The sequence below is a fragment of the Podarcis melisellensis genome, assembly GCF_964234715.1.
Source record: "Podarcis melisellensis genome assembly, chromosome: 1".
Lineage (NCBI taxonomy): Eukaryota > Metazoa > Chordata > Lepidosauria > Squamata > Lacertidae > Podarcis > Podarcis melisellensis.
Genome location: NC_138528.1, coordinates 122,801,946 through 122,818,628, shown reverse-complemented (window position 1 = coordinate 122,818,628; position 16,683 = coordinate 122,801,946). Strand labels below are relative to the sequence as shown.

The 16,683-nt window shown below is 44.3% G+C and overlaps 1 protein-coding gene across 1 annotated transcript in view; it reads left to right on the top strand.

Annotated features, from left to right (window-relative positions):
* LOC309365606 (aldehyde oxidase 3-like) overlaps window positions 1-16,683 on the top strand; it is a 64,973-nt gene that overhangs the window by 31,704 nt on the left and 16,586 nt on the right. Inside the window, exons 18-26 of the mRNA XM_081903796.1 lie at window positions 1,443-1,557; window positions 3,294-3,413; window positions 5,672-5,768; window positions 7,498-7,622; window positions 8,804-8,937; window positions 9,639-9,726; window positions 10,183-10,269; window positions 12,118-12,309; window positions 15,453-15,680. Coding sequence (XP_081759922.1) covers window positions 1,443-1,557; window positions 3,294-3,413; window positions 5,672-5,768; window positions 7,498-7,622; window positions 8,804-8,937; window positions 9,639-9,726; window positions 10,183-10,269; window positions 12,118-12,309; window positions 15,453-15,680 — 1,186 coding nt within the window. The remainder of the gene's footprint in view (window positions 1-1,442; window positions 1,558-3,293; window positions 3,414-5,671; window positions 5,769-7,497; window positions 7,623-8,803; window positions 8,938-9,638; window positions 9,727-10,182; window positions 10,270-12,117; window positions 12,310-15,452; window positions 15,681-16,683) is intronic.

Sequence of the window (16,683 nt, the reverse complement as noted above, 5' to 3'; positions counted from 1 at the left end):
AACCAGAGCAGCACACAGAAACGCCGTTTAACTTCCCGCTGGAGCGGTACCTATTTATCTACTTGCACTTTGGTGTGCTTTTGAACTGCTAGGTTGGCAGGAGCGGGGACCGAGCAACAGGAGCTCACCCCGTCGCGGGGATTCGAACCGCCAACCTTCTGATCGGCAAGTCCTAGGCTCTGTGGTTTAACCCACAGCGCCACCCACGTCCCGTAGAACATGGGAAGGAGGATATATTGTAACAGATACTGGACATGCTTTGAATCTTGGTCTGGTTTACTTCAGGAGCGGGCTGGAATGAAAGTGTGCTTGCAAACGTAGGGGAAAAGAGGCGGGCTTGACGTACAGCTCTTTTAAATAAGAGTGGAGTGCTCTTTGGGAGCAATGGATCTGCTTATTCAGTACACCCAACACACAAGGCTGGTATCCACACCCAGTTCTACCATTAGGGACAGTGAGGCAGCTGCCTGAGGCAGCCGATTTGGAGTGTCTTGAAAGGGTGGCAAAGGTTTGCTAGTTAATTTATTTGCAAATCTGTCCCTGGGAAACGTGGCAGTGGCAGCCTCAGCAGCCCAGAGCCAGCCTGGTAGTGCAGTTGGCTCTGGCTGGCTTCAGGAGCTGTTCGCTGCCATGGCGCCTGCCATTTTTCCTCGCCAGAAGTCCCCATATGATGTGTTGCGCACAAGACACATCATATGGGGACTTCCGGGAGGCAAACTGGCAGGCGCCATGGCAGCAAACAGCTCCTGAAGCCAGCCAGAGCCAACTGCGCTACCAGGCTGACTCCAGGCTGTTGACTACCGCTGCCGCTGCCACTGCTGAAGGGGAACCGGGGACGTCCGGCAGTACAAATCTCCTGCCCCTTCCCCCCTTTGTTTTGACTGACCGGGGGAAGCTAGGGAGTTGCGGGCGGGCGGCCGTTGCCCAGTTTTTAAAAAACTCTGCATATTTATGTTTCACAGGGTGCAAAAGAAGGGCTTTTCGCCTTTATACAATATGCATGTGTGCTTGGGCCCAGGGTCTTTTGCCTCACCATCCCCACTACTGAATCCCTGTTGCTACTCAGCTTCCAAAAAAAAAAAAAGTGTCCCCGGACTCATTGAAAAAATCTGGTAACCATAGTCTAGGGTGGACCCCGACCTGCACATATCAGCTGCCTGCCTGTATTGCAGTTAGGGGTGATTTCACACATGCACAGATACCAGTTAAGATAGTACAAAGAGGTTTTTAAGACTGAATACATTGGGTTGTTTCACTATCTGTTTGCAGCTGCAGAAATACTAGCTGTGCACAACTTAGTCACATAGGAAAAAAGTGCATTTTTACTTTAGCTCCTGAATGTTTATTTATTAAAACATTTATTTCTGAAATTCATCTTGCCATCATGTTTGATCACTGTGACCCATTGGAACAAAAGTGTTCTATTTATCTCTCCTTTCCAGATCCATTGATGTGTCAGAGGCCTTAGAAGAACCAGGGGTGGTTGCCGTGGTAACAGCAGCTGATATCCCGGGGCATAATGGTGATGGAAAAGAGGAAATTTTTGCTAGCGAAGAGGTATTTTCTGAGCTTTCTGCCTTCCTTTCCAGCACCCACTCAGAGATAAGCAGGCCCAGAATTGTACCCTCAAAATTTTTTTTTCTTTATCAAAGGCCCCCATTTACAATTCCTTGGGCATGACTAGACCACTAGAACCCAGTTGCTTTGGAGGAAAAAGCTAACAAACTTCCAGAGGAAGGAAAGTAATTACTAGCTGTAGCATCTTCCATCACCATACAGTAGCTCCTGGGCAGGGAAAGTCAAATAGTGAAAATTTCAGTTCTAGACAACCCTTAAATGTGCAAGAGGCCCCACAGTGTCTGTGTCTGAATCATTGTTTGAAGGATCCATGAATGCATTATTAAAACATAAATGTATTTTAAAGGCTTGTGTTCAACATAGCACTGAGGCTAAGATTCTGCAAACGCGAAGATTTTCCTCGTGCAGCAGAAACTCTTCTCCCTCTGCATCCCCCTAAATCTGTTCTGGGGACTCCCCCAACCCTCCAGAGCAAATTTGGGGATAGTATGGGGTACACATTGGGGGAGAAGAGATGAATTCCCGTTATGCTGGGACCTTTAGCATATGCACTCTATCATAGAGCTATAACCCTTGGAGATAGGATCCTGCAACTAGAACTCCTTAGACTTACCCTGTATGGTGGGTCAATATTATTAACCCATATATCAGATGGAGGTAATGGGCTATTTAAGGCCACCTATTTGGGTATGTGTTAGAGATTACTTTTGAGTTGGGAATTTGAAATTCGCTGCCTCTTAGCCATAAAATTAAGACACAAGCCCAGTCTTCACCCCTTAATTGTCATGAATTTGAAAAGATCGTTTAAAAAAATCAAATGTTTATGTTGGTCCTCAGTCATTCTATATACTTTATATTTTTGGTCTCCAATATGTATACCCTTTTTAAAAAAAAACAAAACACCCTAGCTACTTGAAAGCAAATTACCATATTTTTTGCTCTATGACTCACTTTTTCCCTCCTAAAAAGTAAAGGGAAATGTGTATGCGTCTTATGGAGTGAATGTAGGCTGCGCATCTATCCCAGAAGCCAGAACAGCAAGAGGGATTGCTGCTTTCACTGCGCAGCGATCCCTCTTGCTGTTCTGGCTTCTGAGATTCAGAATTTTTTTCTTCTTGTTTTCCTCCTCCAAAAACTCGGTGCGTCTCGTAGTCTGGTGCGTCTTATAGAGCAAAAAATACGGTAATTTATCCACTCTTGTATGGAAGTCTTCTGCTTAAACAGATAAACTGGAAGCGCTACATGATGCATGCTAAATACATCATATTTACTTAAGATAAATGCCACATATATATACACATATATATACTTTACCGGTGGCTTTCATTGGCAAACCTCTGACATATCCACTTGTCAGCTGGTCATTGCAGAGAATTCTGAGGAGTCTTCTAGGGTGGGCCCTCAGTTCAGTTGAGGTCAGAGATTACTCAAGACATGAGACATGCAAATTAGAATATGCCCACCCTTCCTCTGTGCCTGTACATTGAAGAGGAAGGTTGGTAGTGGTAAGCAAGCTGCCATTCAGGGCAATTCACCTGCTGTTACTAATATCCTCACTGTGCTTGAAAAGCTTCCAGAGGACCCCAGGATAAGTCTCTGGAAGATGGTTTGAAACCCAAAGCCTTAGCATGAAATCTATCGAAGTACATTAAACAACCACGTTGTTGTTCTGTATAGTAAAGCCATTCCATTTCTGTTGGTCGGGTGTCATGCAGGTACTATATATCGGCCACATTATCTGCGGTGTGGTTGCAGAATCCTACGAGTGCGCAAAGCGAGCCAGAAGAAAAGTGAAGATAGAGTACCAAGAACTGGAACTGATCCTGACCATTGAGGTAAGAAATCAGGCTCTCATTTGTGAAGCTTCAAGAGGTACTTTACTTGCACTCTATCTTAACTATTGCAATAGATAAGAACAGTGATTTTTTTTTTCTGGGGGGAGATGCATACCCCTAAACATTTTGTGAATCTTTGTACTTTTGTCCATTTACTGTATTCATTTTTTCCGATTTGAACTAGAAAATGGTGATTTTCTTGAGTCAAAATGAGAGTACCCATAAACATTTTTTAAGGAAAAAAAGCACTGGATAAGAACATTAGAAAAGCCAAGGCAATGGCCCAGCTAGTCAAGCATCCTGTTTCCTCCTGCCAGATACAGTGGTACCTTGGGTTAAGTACTTAATTCGTTCCGGAGGTTCTTTCTTAACCTGAAGCTGTTCTTAACCTGAACCTTTAGCTAATGGGGCCTCCTGCTGCTGCTGTGCCACCGGAGCATGATTTCTGTTCTCATCCTGAAGCAAAGTTCTTAACCCAAGGTACTATTTCTGGGTTAGTGGAGTCTGTAACCTGAAGCGTATGTAACCTGAAGCGTATGTAACCTGAGGTACCACTGTAAAGCCCAAAGTCAGGAATAAAAATAGCAGCCCTCCATGGCTGACGGCTTCATAATATTCAAAGTCCTCCCAAAGGGCGAGCCAAAGGCATCTTATACCTGAGGCAATTGAAGTGGCAAACACACACCTGCATAAGATCTGCATGACCTTTCAGTCTTACGGATACTATTAGAACATGCAATACACTGGTTTGACAGCCCATAGGTTAACACTGATAGCATTCAGATGACCATATCTTAATAAGCTGTGTTGCATTTTGGCTACACCTCTCCCCATCAGCCACCCCAAACTCATGCCTTTGCACAAGCGAACAAACAAGCCAGGAAGGATTTCACCAACTACAGTTCTCCATTTTGTCTGAACCAAGAAACTATGGCATCGGAACAAGTCAGGACATTAAGCCAAACTGATGCCTCGGCCCAGTATACCTGAAGGAACATCTCCACCCCCATCGTTCTGCCCGGACACTGAGGTCCAGCACCGAGGGCCTTCTGGTGGTTCCCTCATTGCGAGAAGCAAAGCTACAGGGAATTAGGCAGAGGGCCTTCTCGGTAGTGGCTCCCACCCTGTGGAACGCCCTCCCATCAGATGTCAAAGAGATAAACAACTACCTGACATTCAGAAGACATCTTAAGGCAGCCCTGTTCAGGGAAGTTTTTAATGTATGACATATTAGTGTATTTTTGGTCTTTGTGGAAGCCGCCCAGAGTGGCTGGGGAAACCCAGCCAGATGGGCGGGGTACAAATAATAAATTGTTGTTGTTGTTGTTGTTGTATTGCAGCTTGTTCAGATGAGCTTGAATCATCCAAATATGGCCACTGTGTGCATGTATTTTATAGTTAGGTTGTTCTGCCATCTCTTGAATCAGACATGTGTCTTTGAGAAAGAGGCAATGTCCATAAGTAGTCCAAACAGTAGTCTCCTTTCAGCAATGTCAGGATGACAGAGTACATACAAATGTATTTAGCATTTGTAGAGTACCTCAGACCATTTAGTGCACTTTACATACAGCAGGCGAGGGGAGCCTGTAGCCCTAGTGACACCGTGGCATATAGTATCTCAGCAACCTTTAAAACAACCTATAAGATGTCAGTATCATTATCCGCATGTGATAGATTGTGGGGTAAGGTGGTTGAGCGATACTGGTTCACTTGAAGACGCCTAGTAAATTCATGGCTGAAGCTCAAAGCTCAACACTCTGATTACTGTGCTACACCTCCAGCTGCTTTCTGGATGAGATATGTTCCCCATTCTCACAGGTGCTACTCATGTAATAATACTCACAGGGGAGCCGTGAGTATTGTTCTTTCAAAGAACAATAGGAGAATGGGGGCTGAACAAAGAACACCAAATGCCTTCACCATGACACGAAAAAGGGCGGATTTTGGGATGCCTGAGACAGACCAAGGGTCTTTTTTAATGTATTTGTTTATTATTTATTTCTGGAGATAGTTCTTTCCCATACAGCACTTTGGACACAGATCTTTGAACAACAGGGATTTGATGAACAGGAAAAATAACCTATTGTTTAGTTTCTGACCAGGCATGAGCCAACTTCTTAGCTAGAGTAAAATCAGTGCAACTATACTGAGGGAAAATATCAGTGCAACTGAAAGAACTGTAAGATGGTAGTGATGATGACGACGACATAGTGCTTTGTGTTCTGGGTCTGAATGCTGTGTTTCTTCCTATTTTTCAGGAGGCAGTTAAGCATAAGTCATTCTTGACAGAAGAAAAGAAAATAGAAAGAGGAAACATTACAGAATCATTTAAGAATGTTGAGAACATCATTGAAGGTAGGGTGCTATCAGTAATGGATGGGGTTCTCATGACATAGCAGCAAGCAGGTTCAGTCTATCTGTTTGTTGTTGTTTAGTCATTTAGTCATGTCCAACTCTTCATGACCCCATGGACCAGAGCACACCAGGCCCTTCTGTCTTCCACTGCCTCCCGCAGTTTGGTCAAACTTATGCTGGTAGCTTCGAGAACAGTGTCCAACCATCTCGTCCTCTGTCGTCCCCTTCTCCTTGTGCCCTCAATCTTTCCCAAAATCAGGGTCTTTTCCAGGGAGTCTTCTCTTGTCATCTATCTGTTTACATTTCATTTAAATTGATCACAGATTGGTATGATTACTGGGTGACAACTGTACCATGAGCACTCCTTATGCAGAAAACATAGCTGTGTGAATCAGAGATGGGGAAGACTTTTGATTCAGTTCTTATTCTTATTCTTCTTTTTATTTTATTTTATTAATTACCTTCTAAGGCACCATCTCAAGGCGATTTACACATAAAATAATTTAAAACGGTAAAAACACAAAAACAACAAATACATTTAAAACAAGAGTAAAACCCTAACAAGTGGACACTCGTAGCAAAGATCCATTTATCCATGCATGTCATGGACTGGTTGGATACAGAGGAGTAGTGAGATGAACCAGCTGGGAAGCCACCAAGGCAGGCATCCCCAAACTAGGCCCTCCAGATGTTTTGGGACTACAATTCCCACCATCCCTGACTACTGGTCCTGTTAGCTAGGGATGCTGGGAGTTGTAGTCCCAAAACATCTGGAGGGCCTAGTTTGGAGATGCCTGCACCAAGGGAAGAAGGCTCAGAGCCCAGGGAGTGATGGTGGGACAACAATGAGTGGTCAGAGGGAGAAGACTGGGAAGAGGAGGTGTTGGAAGCTGAAGAAGTAACAGGGTTTAGTGAGTAGGAAGAGCCTGTAGCAGAGAGTCTGTGGCTTGCTGCCCCCCACCCCCAGCCTGGCTCTGCTGTCCAGGTAAAACACAATACACTTAGATATCTTCACAATTGGGGTGCATGGATCAGTCTGCTTTTGGTCTGTGTTAATTCTGCCTGTTTTCATTTTAAAAAACCCCAGTTTTGTTCTTTTTTGCTGTAATCTGTGGTTTTAAAAACCAACAAAACAGCATGAAAATTTGTATTTCTGTATGCATTTTCTCACAAAATGTACATTTCTAACATATTTTTTCTCTAAATTCGCATTTCTATATAGCCTAAAACACATCCACAAATTGCATCATAAAATTGGGAGGTCCAAATCCACAGGCTAGCTGACCTTTGTAGGGAACCAATTACTCAAGCACCCCAGCATTATAAACGGCTCCCTTATTACTCTCAGACATGAAAAACCACCACTCAGATGTAAGCCCTATTGAACTCAATGGGGCTTACTACCAGGAATGAGGATTGCAGCCTATTCCCCCCCCCCCAGTTTTGTAAAATATTTTTATTGTTATTTTCACACAGAAAGAGAAATACTGTACTCTAGTCTGAAAAGCTGCATAGCACACCACCTCAGCTCCAAGACCACTGTATTTTATTTTGTTTGGGGCTCTTCTTGGTTGCCCTTCAGTGTCTCTCTACCAATCTGTTTGCTGTTCCTGCTCGTCTTAACCATCCCCTTTTATGAAGCCTACAGGCTAAGACATGTGATGAAGTGTCACGTAATATAGTGAGGTACAAATCTAATCAAATTAGCAATGCAATTGTTTTTTAACAGGCGAAATCCACGTCGGAGGGCAGGAGCATTTTTACCTGGAAACGGACAGTGTGTTTGTCGTTCCAAGAAAAGAGGATAAGGAAATGGATGTATACACGTCTACCCAATATGGTTCGAAAGTCCAGGTGAGGCAACTCAAGTCTTTGACTGCTAGCGGCATGGGGAAACTCCACAACTGTTTTAGCAGTACACACGAGATGGACCCCACTGGCACAAAAGTGTCTTAAACTGGATGTAATAAGTTGTTGATGTTTGTAATTAAAAACAACAGCATTTGTATTGTTACAAAAGTTAGATGCCACTCCCCACTCTCTGCAAGATTCTGGGGATTCCGGGCACTCACCCAGGGTCATTGTTCCTTTGGTAGCTGCCATCTTTTATTTCTACACTCAAAAATACATATACACACATGCTGAATTTCTGTCTTTCAGCATCTGTATCCATTCTCCATAGACATGCTGCTGTTGTTTGGCAGTACAGTGGTACCTCGGGATGCGAACAGGATCCGTTCCGGAGCCCCGTTCGCATCCTGAACAGAACGTAAGAGGTGACTGTGGTGTTCGTACGGAGCCCCCAGTTGTCTCACGGACTATTGACCCGTACACCACTAATCCGCGGCCACCAACCAGGTCCTCCCTGGTAAAATCACTTCAGTCTCAGTCAGCTTCTCAAATAATAAAGAAGAGTGTATTTTATTTCAGACACAAACAAAACTTTTACGGTATTCCAAACATTGTTGCTCTTTACTTTCTTAGTCTTATTTTCCTCTATCTCTTCTACCTCCACACACTCAAGAACCCACTGCTCTAACTGTCTCTCTATTACCAACTGCCTTTCCCAACCAGCCAACCCACGAAATCCAACCAACTACCCACCCACAACTCCCAACAGACCCCTCCAAGAACTCCTCCCAGAACTGGTTTTATAGTCCCACTGACTCCACCCACCTGGGTCCTGTCTGTGCAACCTATTTAACTATTTCCCCTCCAGCACTCTCTCATATATGTTAACGTCACAGCGACTGTGCATCTGCGCATGCGCGGGTCGTGTTTCGTCGCGTCCGTGCATATGCGTAACATCATTTTGACTGTCTGCACATGCGCGAGCAGTGAAACCCGGCAGCAGGAGGCCCCATTAGCTAAAGTGGAGCTTCAGGTTAAGAACAAGAATGGACCTCCAGAACAAATTACGTACGTAACCAGAGTACCACTGTATGTACATCTGGAGTAAACATGCTGTTAATGATCTAGGGAAATACTAGGCTTTTTTACAACCTGAAAATGCTTTTATTTTGTTTATTTTGCAGCAAACAGTGGCTTCGGCATTAGATGTTCAAGCCAATAGGATCATGACCCACACAAGGCGAGTTGGCGGAGCTTTTGGGGGAAAGAGTACAAAACCTTCATTTTTTGCCGCAGCTGCAGCAGTTGCTGCACACAAGTAAGTGTTGCAGTTGTCTGTGATTTTACTGAAAGCAACTAAAATGACAAGTGCCTTCTTCATATACAAAACCTCTTACAATAGAATTTTATAGACATTCTGTGTTTTCCAAAAAGGAAAGGCAATGCCCACACAGCTTATGACAGGGCGTGCATGTTTTATAACTCTGGGGTTGCAGTGCTCATCTCGCTTTATTGGCCAAGGGAGCTGACGTACAGCTTCCGGGTCATGTGGCCAGCATGACTAAACAGCTCCTGGTGAACCAAAGCAGTGCACGGAAACGCCGTTTACCTTCCTGCTGGAGTGGTACCTATTTATCTACTTGCACTTTGACATGCTTTTGAACTGCTAGGTTGGCAGGAGCTGGGACAGAGCAACAGGAGCTCACCCCATTGCGGGGATTCGAACTGTCGATCACGTGGTACATACTAGAAATTAGGTTTGTACAATAAAAGCAGATTAAAGCATCCTGTTGCCCTGGTGCAACTTATGCACTGAAAAGTGTAGAATGAATGGATGCTTAACAGGAAGATGAATAAACACCGAGCAAGCAAATCAGCACGAGTGCTTATTGTCACATAACCTCACTGTAAACAGATCAAAATGCTAAATAAGAGCAGACAAACAGGATGTCTGTGGAGCTATTGGTTCTGCTAACAGCCTACCTTGAAGGTAGCCTAAGTCTTTGTTGTTTGGCTTAGAACTGGCCGCCCCGTCCGTTTTATCATGGAGCGAGATGATGACATGATAATACCTGGAGGTCGACATCCTCTTTGGGGGCAATATAAAGTAAGTAATACTGATTTTTACAAGCTCTGTTTCAGTCACATGCAAAACTTCCCCATGCTTTGAACTAAATTTTGCACATCCACAGGGCTAAGTCCTTGAGGTATCTCTCCCTACTCTTCCCCAAGAGGATTATTTTGACCCAAAAGTATTTATTTATTATAACACTTTTGGCTTTCCCTTCATTGCAAAATGAATAACAGTAATATGGACCCCAGACAAGGCACTAATACCTTGCAGAAGTCAGGGGTGCATGGTATGGTCAAAAGGGAAATATGTGTGTTGGGCTGTACAGGATAGGTGGCAAGCATCAAGCATCTTTTTAGATTTATCCTTTCCAAGGAAACCTAGTAAGTTAAAAGAAACACCAGTGGTTTCCAAGATAAATTCACACAGTTCAGAGAATGAAGCATGAGTCTGATGTGTCTTAACTACTGCAAAACGCTATTGAATTTTTAGGTGGGATTCACGAATGATGGCAAAATCAAAGCTGTTGATCTTTTGTTCTACGTAAATGGCGGGTGTACACCTGATGAATCAGAACTGGTAAGTTTTTCCGTGGCAGCCCGTTGAATTCGCAAGTGGAAAATGGAATGAGAAAGGGGTACTTCACGCATGATGGGATTTCAGAGTTTGGAACTCATTTCTGACATGAAGTTACTAGGCAGCCTTAAGCAAGTCTTTCTCTCGCAGTCACAGCCCTTATTATCAATACAGTCATACCTCGGGTTAAATATGCTTCGGGATGATTTTTTTCGGATTGCGCTCCAAGGCGACCCGGAAGTAATGGAGTGCGTTACTTCAGGGTTTCGCCGCTTGTGCATGCGCAGATGTGGAATGCCCTCAGAGAGTCTTGCCTGCTGCCCATTTTGTTGTCTTTTCAATGTCAGGTACAGAGCATTTGTTTATGCATTTTGGTTTTTTTTATAAATAATTTTTATTAACAGACCAATCATATCAAATCAAATCAAATCACATAAATTCCGAATTACAGAGCCTAATTTTAAATTTTGTTGGGGGTACCCATATTTCAGGTTCCGAAAGGGGTCCAATCCTCTTATTGCTACTGCTTTAAAAGTCCACAAATCTGTCCAAATAATGTTCAAAATTCTGTCCAATCCTTTCTTACTGTTTTCCACATCTCTTCTAGTTGTTTTCATATACTTTTCCTCTCTTGTTTATGCATTTTGAGCCAATAGCTTTATAACAAAATCCAGAGAAGTGCAAAATCCAAAGGATAATGTAATGGTTCTAGGGGTTGCTCATGCGTAAATCGGCGCCACACCTGGCTGGGTTACCTGGGTGAACTCTCTCTGTCTGGACAGCCACTCACCCGTGGCTGTCTCAATCGCTGGCAGAATCCGTCAGTGGGTGTTTCTTGAACTTCTTCCAACAAAGAAGCTCTTTGACGCCCAGTCGCCGCCTACTCTCCCTGTGCGGAAGCCTTCTGCGCAGGGAGGGTGTGGGCAGCGGAGGACCCGTGCTCTCCCCGCTGGTCTCCGGTGAGGAGTCATGGAGCCACCTCGTCGATTCCCCCATCTGCCCCCCTTCTCCACTGGTGCTACGCTGAATTCCTTCCCCAGAAGATGGGCTGCTTCCTTCCCTCCCGGGACGCTCTCCTGAACCCCTCCCTCTCCCTCTGGCTCCGATGGCAGTTCCCTGACAGATAATTATGTTGTACTCTGTGGCCAGGAATTGCAAATTAGGTCAGTTTGCCTTAAATGCGGACCAAACAAAATTCTCCTCCATCCCTTCCTGGGGCCCTCCAGCTGTTGCTGGATTACAACTCCCCATCTTCCCTGGCCATTGATTTGCCCTTTGTCCATTCAGGGACCACAACATATGGGCAGCCACATGTTCCCCACCCTGTCAATAGAACCAGTTAGACCATGGGATAGTTCAGACGTTCATCTCCAGGGGTTTGTCCACACTGACCCAAATACAGTAGATGTGAGGGTGAGTCTTTAGTCTTGGGGCTTGTGTTCACACTGGAATGAAAAATGTGAATTTGCACCTACTTGTTTTGCCTACATTAATAAAGGGATAGCCACATGATGTCCTCCCCATCCCAAACTTTCCTTCTTTAAATGTGGGTTTATTCATCCCTTGGATGGTTGGGAAATGGCCAGAATTGGGGGGACACCCACATTTAAAGTAGGGAAACAATACTGGAACAATACTGAGATGTGGAGGCTGTTTATGTGGACACCCATACATTAATGGCATGTGTACATTTTACTCCAGTGTAGACAAGCCCTTGGATTGTCCTGTGGATAAAGAAATATGAGTGTACATGCATCCAGGCGTATGCACAATTCAGTTGTTTGCCACATCCAGCTCCATAAGACGCAGTACTCGTGATTAACAGGTTTGTTATCTATCCCTGTACATTAGGTAATAGACTACGTTGTGCTAAAGAGTTGCAACGCATATGATATCCCCAACTTCCGAAGCCGTGGATGGGCCTGTAAGACTAACTTGCCGTCGAACACTGCTTTCCGAGGATTTGGATTCCCACAGGCAGCCCTTACTGCAGAAACATGGGTGGCAGCTGTGGCAGATCACCTTGGCATGCCACATGACCAGGTAAACGAACAAACGATCAGAGGAAGTGCTGAGCGAGGAGCTCTGTACTGTGATTTGGGTACAATACCACGTTATCATGGCAAATCCATGTTCCCAGCCCTGCATTTGCAAAAAAATAATAATTGTGAATCTCCACTTGCAGGGGAGTATTGGCAGAAAGGAGGGGGGCTTAACCCTTACTGTGCCAACAGATTCTTCCCTCTAAATGTCCCTTAAGTCCACCACCACCACCACAGCTTCTTTTCAGTTGGCTTATGAAATGTCAAAAAATTAACAAGCGTCTAAATTTTAGGCCCCCTTTGAAGCTGAGTACCAAGCCAGCTGGATCTTCTGCCTCCCCTGCCCCCCCCCCCCCGCAGCCTCCAATTGTCCCAAACTCCTGACAAATATCAGCTGAGACTGAAAATAAGCTTCAGGGCACACCTGATTCAGTATTTGGATGGTTTCTCTTCCTTCTTTGGGGATAAATTTATTCTAATCAGGGACTTTCCCAGACTGTTCCTATTTTGTGGGTGGGATTCAGTCACATACTGACAAATTCAGGTTATGGGATTAAAGTAGATTTGTGTTTTGTGAACAAGCAAACAAAAAAAGCTACTCAACATGGGCACAGCCAGGATTTTTGTAAGTGGAGGAGGCAGAACCTCAGTTAGCTAATTATTTTTATCGATTTTTTATTGATTTAGGGGAGGCAACTGCCCCCCCAGCTACGCCTATGCTTCCCCTCAAAAATTGACTTTTCTTGAATGGGAAACTGCCGTGGAAACAATTGCTTGATGTGATGTCATATAACTTCCCTGCAAGCAAATCAGAACGAATGCTTGATAATCAGCCAACATCATATAACCTTGCTGAAAACTTTGTGCAAACAAATCATGGTGAATGCTCAATAAGCAGGTCATCTGGAAGTGACCTGGGATGTTTATTAGAAGAAACTAAAATTGTCTATGTTTAAAGATTATACAAACACTCCCTCATGTGGTAAAACTATGGTTTGCAGGCATTCAAGTCCTATATAAGCCATATCAGAATTAAACCATCCCCTCCCCCTGAAACACTTTATGACTCTGTCCTTTACTGAAGTCAACTACCCTATTTACTCGAATCTAATATGCACCTTTTTTGGCCAAATTACATTGCGAAAATTAAGGTGCGCATTAGATTCAATGGCACATTTACATTAGCCAGCAAATATGTTTTTTGGTTTCAAGGTTCTGAAAACTGAGGTGCTCATTAGATCTGATGGTGCATTCAACTCGAGTAAATGTGGTAACTTTCTCAGGACTATGGTAGTTTGGGCGCAATTCACTTTGGGAACAAAGAGGTGGCAAAGACCATTACGGAAGCAGCAAATATTCTTCTACTCCTTCTGCAACACAATAGTCTTCATAGTTACTTAAAGTGCATACTTGTGAGGCAATGCTGGTAGATTTCACCCCAAATTATCCTACTTCTGCTAACTTTGAGAGCAATCCTTACTTGATTTTGGAGTACTTACATGCCTTTTGGGGGCACATGTTACGTGTTGAAAGGTTCTGAAATTGCCAGTGTGAAATATACTTGAGAGTGGAGAGTGGATTTCATGCTCTTTATTCAGCTCATAGTGGTGAGGAGGAATGGAAGTTCCCCCACAATATCTGCTTTATATACATTATTTACACAATGGGCTGCACGTGATTGGCTAATTCCGGAATTCTCCTGTAGGCCAATCAGGTTGTGGATTCACTTCCATCTGGAGCCAGATTGGGTGGCTCCTGCAGACCAATCATACTGCTGCATTGTTCTAGGACCAATCAGACTGCTGCATTTTGGATCCTATTCAACTCAGTACATAACACAGTGACATCTTGCCATTTAAAACATAGACATTATACTTTGAGATTGGGGGCTGGTTATGCAGACTGAGGGTACACAGGCCTCTCTTACAGGCTACTGTCTGGATATTGTGAATGCAGCCAGAAGCTTTGAGCTTCAGTGGTGCCTGGTTCTCCTTGGGACTGGTAGGGCAGAAACAGTAGATAGAGGCAGAGCCAACTAATTCTAGTCTTGTCCACATCTTTCTCCTTGCTGGGTTCTATAAGGGAGCTCACTAAGCGCTGGTTGCAGGCTGTTTTGTTAGAAAGACCCATTAAAATTGGGTGTGCTAATTCCTCATTAAAAATCCAGACTTGAAAGCTATGCTTTAGTTTTCGAAAGTCCTGATGCTGTTGTTTGCCTGCTATAACATTTTCAGGGCCTGTCCTTCCATTACCAGGGGTCATTAAACTTTTTCAGCAGGGGGCCGGTCCACTGTCCCTCAGACCTTGTGGGGGGCCGGACTATATTTTGAAGGGAAAAAATGAACAAATTCCTATGCCCCACAAATAACCCAGAGATGCATTTTAAATAAAAGGACACATTCTACTCATGTAAAAACACGCTGATTCCCAGACTGTCTGCGGGCCAGATTTAGAAGGCGATTGGGCTGAATCCGGCCCCGGGCCTCAGTTTGCCTACCCATGCATTAGGGCCAAGTGTTTCAGATGGCTCAAGTAGCAGTTGCTAGGGGGAAGAAACAGCAAAGTGTTGGAAAAAGAATCCTCCCAGGCTAGCTTACTATTCTCTGGTGTGTTGGAAGATGCTGTCTCCTCAGATAAAAGCAGTGGGACAAGTGTGGATGAGTTGTTCCAGCCCAGGAGTAGGATTGCCATCATTTTGATTTTGGGACAGGGCTTCTGTGTGTAAGTAACTGCAGCATGCAGTGATGGGGTGTTTCTGTTGCCTAGTACAGTGGTACCTCGGGTTACATACACTTCAGGTTACATACGCTTCAGGTTACAGGCACCGCTAACCCAGAAATAGTGCTTCAGGTTAAGAACTTTGCTTCAGGATGAGAACAGAAATTGTGCTCCGGCGGTGCGGCAGCAGCAGGAGGCCCCATTAACTAAAGTGGTGCTTCAGGTTAAGAACAGCTTCAGGTTAAGTATGGACCTCCGGAACGAATTAAGTACTTAACCCGAGGTACCACTGTAGTTATGGAATCAACACTTTTTTAATGCAAAACCTCTGTAGCAGGAAAACAACAGCATATGTAATTAACGTGTAATGTTCTGGCTTACAAGAACTTGGAAGAAATAACAGTGTCGTGCATGTCTCCTTTAAAGGTCCGGTGGATGAATATGTACAAAGGAGTATCTGAGATGCCCTACAAAGAAGAGGTTGATGCTACAAATCTTGTCGCATGTTGGAAAGAATGCCTGGAGAAGTCTGATTACTACAACAGGAGAAAAGCAGCAGAAGAATTTAACAAGCAAAACTACTGGAAGAAGAAAGGGATTGAGATCATTCCTATGCTGTTTTCGGTTGGATTTAATACCACATATTACCACCAGGCAAGCTTTTTGATACTCCAGAAATCTACCCATCTACAAAGTAAAGCAGAGTAACAACAGTCAAAGTTGTTAGAAACATACAGGGCAAACAGCAATTTGTGTGGGTACAATGGCACAGGGGGAAAGGGTTAAGCCTTCTCTCCTCTGGTGCCACAGTCCCGATTCAAATGTCCATCTCTTCCTAGATCTGCACTTACCATTAAATAAACTGTGGGACACCCATTCACAGATTTCTTGCCCACTTGTCTAGCTGCAGGTCATCACCCCACTCCCCCAGTGTATTGTTCAGGCCACCCCAATCTCTGCCGTACAATGCATGATTCCAGGGGTCTTGGCAGGGTTTGTGTTTCCATTGGAAAATCAAGGCACAGCGGAGACTGTAGTGTCTTTAAGAAATATGGTTTATTTATACATATTTAAACCTGAGTCTGAATGAAGAGAGGGTTCTGAGCATCACATCTCAAGAGGGCACAGCACTGGATTCAAAGGCAGCCCAAATGCCACCTCATTGTCTCCTCTACCAGCCCGCGTGACATCTGGCCCCACGCTTCTTCCCCAAAACCCCAAAACGCAGCCCAAGCTTCATGCAAAAAGGACACCTTTTTTTACATGTGGTGACATCATGCCCCTGCAACCCGGGCAACCTTCCCCTCCCAAATCTTCTGCCCACTACTCAGAGTGGTGGGTGGGGGAACAGGGGACAGTATTTGCATTGTCAATCACTCTTAACGTCCCAGTACTCTGCTCTTTAAGACAGCATCTTAAAAAGCAGGGACATCACCTTGCCAACAAAGGTCCGTATAGTAAAAGCTATGGTTTTCCCAGTAGTGATGTATGGAAGTGAGAGCTGGACCATAAAGAAGGCTGATCGCTGAAGAATTGAAGCTTTTGAATTATGGTGCTGGAGGAGACTCTTGAGAGTCCCATGGACTGCAAGAAGATCAAACCGATCCATTCTGAAGGAAATCAGCCCTGAGTGCTCACTGGAAGGACAGATCCTGAA